At 52.6% G+C, this 6,486-nt stretch overlaps 1 protein-coding gene across 1 annotated transcript in view; it reads right to left on the minus strand.

Moving 5' to 3' along the window:
- BMP6 (bone morphogenetic protein 6) overlaps window positions 1-1,808 on the minus strand; it is a 140,381-nt gene extending 138,573 nt beyond the window's left edge. The window contains exon 1 of the mRNA XM_081827695.1: window positions 286-1,808. Coding sequence (XP_081683821.1) covers window positions 286-928 — 643 coding nt within the window. The 5' untranslated portion in view covers window positions 929-1,808. The remainder of the gene's footprint in view (window positions 1-285) is intronic.
- Between the last annotated feature and the right edge of the window lie 4,678 nt (window positions 1,809-6,486).

Consider the following 6,486-nt stretch of genomic DNA (forward strand, 5'->3'; position numbering starts at 1 on the left):
GACGCCGCAGTCCGAGAGTCCGAGAGCCCCACGCCCCGGCGCGCCCCAGCCCGCCCGCCGCCTCCCGCAGCCCCAGCGCGCAGCCCGGCCTGCCGCGCGGGGAAGCGCACGTGCAGCCCACCGGGGCGCAGGTGGCGGGAGCGCAGCCCGCGGGCCCTCGCGTCCCCGCCGCGCCAGCCGGGCCCCGCGTGCCAGGGGCTCCTCCACCCTCTCGCCTCCTTCCCCGGGCCCGGGAGACCGTTAAGGGGAGAGTGTATTCGTCGTTACGCTACCCCAGATCCTTACCCAGGTTCACAAAGCTCATGACCATGTCCGCGTCGTTGAGGAAGGCACTGTCCTGCGCGCTGGTCAGTGGGGACGCGCCACCGCCGGGTCCCGCGGCCAGGAGGCTCTTGCTGTTGACCGGGGGCGCCGCGCCGGGGGGCGGCTGCCGGGGCTGGGACGAGCCGACCGCTCCGCGGGGCCCGTGCTGCCGCCTCTCCTCATCCGACGCCCAGTCCTCGTCGTCGTCGGCGGCCAGGGCGTTGTACAGATCCAGCATGAAGAGGGGCGCAGATTTTAGCCGCCCGGGAGGGGGCTCACCGCGAGGCTGCTGCTGCGGGAGCGCAGCGGGCTGCGGCTGCTGGAGGCCGTGCAGGGGCCGGGGCCGATGCGGGAGCCCCAGCACCGAGAGGATCTCCTTCTGCATCTCGCGCTTCTCGTGCGTCTTGAGCCGCCGGTAGAGGAAGCCGGAGGAGGAGGACTGCGGCGGCGGCGGCGGCGGCGGCGGCTGCTCCGCGTGGCCCGGGCTCCCGCCGTCCCCCAGCAGCGCCCCCCCGCCGGCAGCAGCGGCGGCGGCGGGCAGGGGCGGCCGCAGCGGCGGGGGCCCGCAGCAACTGCACAGCAGCCCCCACCACCAGCACAGCCACTGCGCCCTCCGCCCCAGCATCCCCGCCCGGCCGGGCTGGCCCCGCGGGCCCCGCGAGGCGTGGAGCGGCGGAGCGAGGCCGGAGCGCGGCCGCTGTGGCCCTTGGCGTGAGCAGCCCCCGCCACCTCTCGGCGGGCTCGCTTCCCCTTCCTGGCCCTCAGTCCTTATCTCTCATCGTCCTCTGGGGCGCCCCCAGTTGCCCAGGCTGGAGCGGAGGCGAAGGGGGAGATCACCCGGAGAACCACTTGGAGGGGAGCCCCAGACTCTGGCGCAGGGCTCTAGAGGCGCAAGGTCCAGGCCAGGTGCGTCCGAGTCCCGGCTGCGCTGCAGCCGGCGCCCTCGCCCCTGGGCGGGTCACGGCGCGGTCACTCTCGGGCCTCGCTGCCCGCGCACGTGCGCTGTCCCGCGCCCTCCCGGGCGGCTGAGTGAAAGCCGGGGCGGCGGGGAGGCTCACCAGCTGGGGGAGATGCCCGGCATCATCCCCGCGCACGCCTCTCCTTGGCTCGCACGGCCGCCGCGAAGTTTACTCCGCGGTGGGGCCCAGGCTGTGGCGACACGGCGTCCCGAGATGCCAGTCTTCTCCGCGAGGCTTAACTTCCTTCCCGCTCACAAACTCCGCGCCCCTCCGCCCTCGGGCACTGTCGCTCCCCCTCAGAATCTCGGCGCGCCGCTCGACCCCCCAAGCGGAGGCGGCAAGGATCTTGCTTTCCGTTTAGAGCTCTCCCGGCTGCCCCGCAAACGCCGCTCGCAGAGGGGACCGGAGGGAACAGGACCCGCGCGCGGAGCAGTGACCGCGGCGACGGCGCGGGAATTCGCAGTCTCCCGCCTCTCCGCGCTGCGCTCCCCGCAGCGGCCAACGTGGGCTTTCTGGTGCGCGTCTCGCTCAGGTACCGCACTCCAGCCCCCGAGAGTCCCTGCCCTCCTGGGTAACAGACAGGCTGGCAGCCAATGAAGAGGCGCGTCTCGCCTGTATTTAAATAGGCCCGCCCCCTTCTTTCACCCTCCCTCTCCAGGGAGGCGTTGCCTCGGCCGCGCGTAGGTTTCAAGTACCGAGAATTCTTGGAGGCACCCAAAGTCGGCGCGAGGTAGCAAAGGCGAAGAGGTCATCGCTAGTAAGGACGATCGATACCCTAATGTAAACCTGTCTCTTTTACAATCACGTAAAAGGCCTGAAGTGACGATTTAACTAAATAAAAGCAAAATCAGCTGTTAAATCAATGCCACCTGTATTCACAGAGGAAGGACAGGCATAGTTTTTATTACTTAGTGTCTCTTATGGATGTAACATAGGCGTTCAGCGGACACGTGACTTTCAAAGGCAGCTGCTCGAAGTTGGGACACACCCTCCGAGAAGCTGCTCACAAATGGGCCACAGGGAGGGCCAAATGTAAACCAGAGCCGGAGTCCTGGGGGTTTGGGACCAGTTCAGCCTTGCCTTGGCTTCTTAAGCTAGCACCTTAAAGAAAAGGGGTAATTAGGTAATATCAGAGAAAAGCCACCCTCTACTTTTCTTGGAAATATTTCAGTGCTTCTCCAGTTTTTCTGTTAACTTTTCATTTTAATGTATTGAAATACAATAGAGCTTTCATGATGCTAGATAGATAAAACTTGAGGAGAGGTGGTATAGAAAATTCCAGCCCAGGTAGGGGCTTGGCATGTTCCCATTCAGGGTAATAGACACAGGTGCTAAAAAGTCAGGTTGCCAGGAGCATTCGACAAGATCAAGATCAAGAAGACACAGGTTCCATGACAGGCACACGGCTCAATCACAGAGAGGGACCCCTCTACCCAGACACCACCACCACCATCGGCCTTTCAGGATGCAAATCCACCTGCTCTCACACTATCCAAGAATGCCTGGTAACCTACAGATCCTACAAACAAATTCACTTAAAACACTAGGATCTTTTACTTGGTGAAAAATGTACGGACTAGAAAACAAAAACTTCACTGATCGTCTTAGTTCACATAGTCCAAGGCATTTCTGAGCCAGACCAAATAGATATAAACTGTGGGATTCGTGGACTTGAGATCATGGGGTTTCTGATGATCGAAATCTGATAAACGTTTCTGTCTTATTTCAAAGAATCTGTTTTTCATGGGGGAAGGGTCTTCACCTCCCCCCAACCCACTGGACTGCTCTCTAGTTCTCTCTTGGCCCAGACACAGTGATCGTTTAGTCTTTAATTCTACAAATGTAATTTCTTAATTCAAATTTAATTCTACGAGTGAAGTCTTTAGTTCTACAAAGGTCCGAAGCCATTGACCTCAGGCAACACAGCTTCAACAAAACTGAAGACTGGTCTTTAGCGGGGATTCTTTTCTCATGAAAAGAAGATGTATCACTACTTGGTCTGGCACGCCAGGATCCTTAGAATTCAAAAGCCCCCATCACTTCTTTCTTCTCTATGGGACTTGTTTGGGCATAAAAATCACTGCAGTGCATAAAAATCACAGCAGCCAAGAGCCCTGATCAAAAGATCTGAAATCTCAGCAAGTATATGTAGGCTTCCTGCCAAGATCCTTCTCCCTTCGAAAACGTAGCACACCTTCGTCTTAAGACCTTTTAAGGCAGAAGCAGAGTAAAAGCAGTTCCAACTTTTTAGGGCACAGGGAACGCACTGGAAAACTGTAAAACCCCTGAGTATAGACAAGGGCACTTATGTAGGGCTGTGCCATTGAAAACACAAAAATAGGTTGCGACCCATCTATTAGATATGCACTTATTGTCTATGCACATAGGATCTAACAGAGAACACAAACAGGTGTACACACATACCATCTTCCCCTTTTCTTAAACACTTGGCTAAAAGTAGATGGACCTTGTGACATGGGTCAAAAATGGCACTTAATGACTCTTTATCAAACATCTGAGCAATAGCTGTGAGGGCCCCCAGTTCCTGGGGAGGAATAGTGCTGGAGAAAGGAGGTGCTGAGGGTGACCCCAGATGATGAACACAAGAGCACACAAGTCTCGTAAGAGCCAGAGGGAAAATATGTGAAATGGAACATGACAGTGATCATAAGGGACATTCAACTGAGGGCCACAAAAGAGGGTGTGCTCTCCTCGTGTCCCCACCACTCCCAACAGGTGCACATGTTTGCTGGAAAATACTAGGAAACCCCCTTGGTTTGGATATTGGGGCAAAGGGGGATAAAGAGATGCAGTTCTAACATTTCTATAACCTCAAAATTGGGACCACTGTTTTTTCCAAGACAGCTGGAATTCTGGGTGACTAAGAACCTCTAACCCACCACCTCCCCCACTCCCCGCTTCTTTGAACCCTCCCCAGCACCCCCTGAGAAGTCTCAGAGAGCTGGACACAGTCCAGATGTGATTCTGGAGGGATGGGGTGACGGAGAGGAGCAGGTTTGGCTTTGGAGTCCGCTGGAAATGTGTGAACCGACTGGAGAAAATCAGAGGTAACTTCGCCCCCTACAGGACACCAAAATATCACCGCCCCTTCCTCTGTGCGGGAACAACCCTCATTAAGTTCTCTGTGTGTGTCTCCAAAACATCTGGGTGGAAAGAGGAGGAATTCGGTCAAGAAGCCGGATGTGGGAGCCAATCCACATCAAACATCTGGTTGCTTGGCTGACATCTCATGCAGATGGCCTTCAGTTTTCTGGAAATAGGTTGCCTATCCCACTCCCGCCCATTTAATGAAGGAATGAGGAACCCCTCACCATCAAGCATAGGTTTATCCCCTGACTTCAGTGACGCTGGGGAGAGGGCGAGAAGCCCATACCCAGGTGTTATTAATGCACAGGGTAATTCACACAACAAATTCTTTAAAACAGCAGTTCTTGTTTCTTTTATGAGGATTTCTGTTATACATTTAAAATACACATGGCCAAATGACTTCTATTTTTTAAATATTTTAAAATAAATTTTTAAATTTAAATATTCTATATTCCACACTTCCCTTTGGATTACATTGTTAGCAATAAACTGCAATTGCCGTCTTTGATTTTGTCCTAAATCACACATTGTCCCCTTTCAACTGTCTTGCAGATGCAAGTAGGCTGCTTCTAGAATGAACGTGTCATAACCCACATTGCTCTTGTGTCAAAAAGCCTGAGGTCCAGTCACTTTGTATCCTTGGGAAACTCCACTTAAAATACTACATTTTAATCTCTAATGTTTGTGTAAGGATTTGATTATTTCCTAACATTAATTTCTAAATAGAATAAAATGATCTGATTTCAAAAATATCGATTTGGAGTTGAGTGAAAAGGAAATATGGTGAGTAAATGTTTGCAGAGTGTGAGAGATGAAAATTTGAGAGTTAAATACTGCTTCTGAAAGCTACACCTGTAGGGCAGTCTTCAAAATACGTGTCTCATCCAAAAGTCTGTGCTAGCAGTTACATGCACTCACACTTTCCTTTCTCTGTCAACTATTCAAAAATGCTGGGCATTCACACTTCAAAATATCATTCGAGCCATCATATTTTCCTACTCGTGAAGGACATCTGGTGGCAAAGTGAAAAACTAATACATAAATCTGTTTCCAGAGATTTTTTTTCCACACTGTAACCCAAATGGCAAATCTGTTACTTGTGTGTGCTTCAAACTTTTTGGCCAAGCTCAGATCTTTATTGTCCTAGGATTTAGGCTGTCTACATAATATTAAGCGACAGAGTCTTCAGAAACATCCAAATGATTAAGTGGTTTTTAAATGTTTCATTGGATAATGGACATGTGCAGACTAAGTCTTAAACTCTTTTTTTTACTGAGCAAAACAATGCTTAAGACATTTCCATGACTAGTTCTACTATCCCTGAAGAGTCCTGTTCCAAGAAATCCTTGGACACTTGGCTCCACGGGGGGGTGCCCGAGGCTCCACAGCCTGTGCTGGCCTCTGAGCTTCACTCCATTCTGTGGTCCCCTCCGTACCCCAGGTCCTGGATGTGTCTCTTGTGGCAACTGGGAGGCTCCATGAAAATATGACATTATCGTGCTGCCAAGCCCCTTAACTAGCAGCACGGTAAGCAATGGTGTGTGGGGATCGGGGAAAACCACACTGGGTAAAATCGGATTGAAATAAAAGCCACGACCATCTCTAAAAGAGGAAGAGAGAGTCTAGGAAGATGTGTACCAATGGGAAGGCAGAGGTTGACACTAATCACCCAGACTGCATTCATTCATTCATTTATTCATTCATTCAACAAATATTTGCATGCCTAGTATGTGTCAGGCAGTCAAAGATCCCTGCCCTCACAGATTCTAGAAGGGGGGAGATGAACAATCAACGAGACGACTAAGAAAATATATTATAGTAGGCAGGATGTTGTCCCCATGATTCCTACCTGTAGTGTTACACCTGCGAATATGTGACCTTATGTTGCCAAGGGGACTTTGCAGATGGGATTAAGATTGCGAAACAGGTGGTGTTAAATTGGGAAGATTATCCTGGATTATTTGAGTGGCCCCAATGTAATTACAAGAATCCTTAAAAGCAGAAAAGAAAGGCAGAAGAGATGTAGCAGCCTGAGAGGGACTCGGTCTGCCTTTGCTGGCTTTGAGGGTGAAGGGGCCACAAGCCCGGAAATGCAGGTGCCCTCTAGAGGGTGAGC

The sequence above is a fragment of the Leptonychotes weddellii genome, chromosome 8, assembly GCF_054177405.1.
Source record: "Leptonychotes weddellii isolate Sample4059 chromosome 8, ASM5417740v2, whole genome shotgun sequence".
Classification (NCBI taxonomy): domain Eukaryota; kingdom Metazoa; phylum Chordata; class Mammalia; order Carnivora; family Phocidae; genus Leptonychotes; species Leptonychotes weddellii.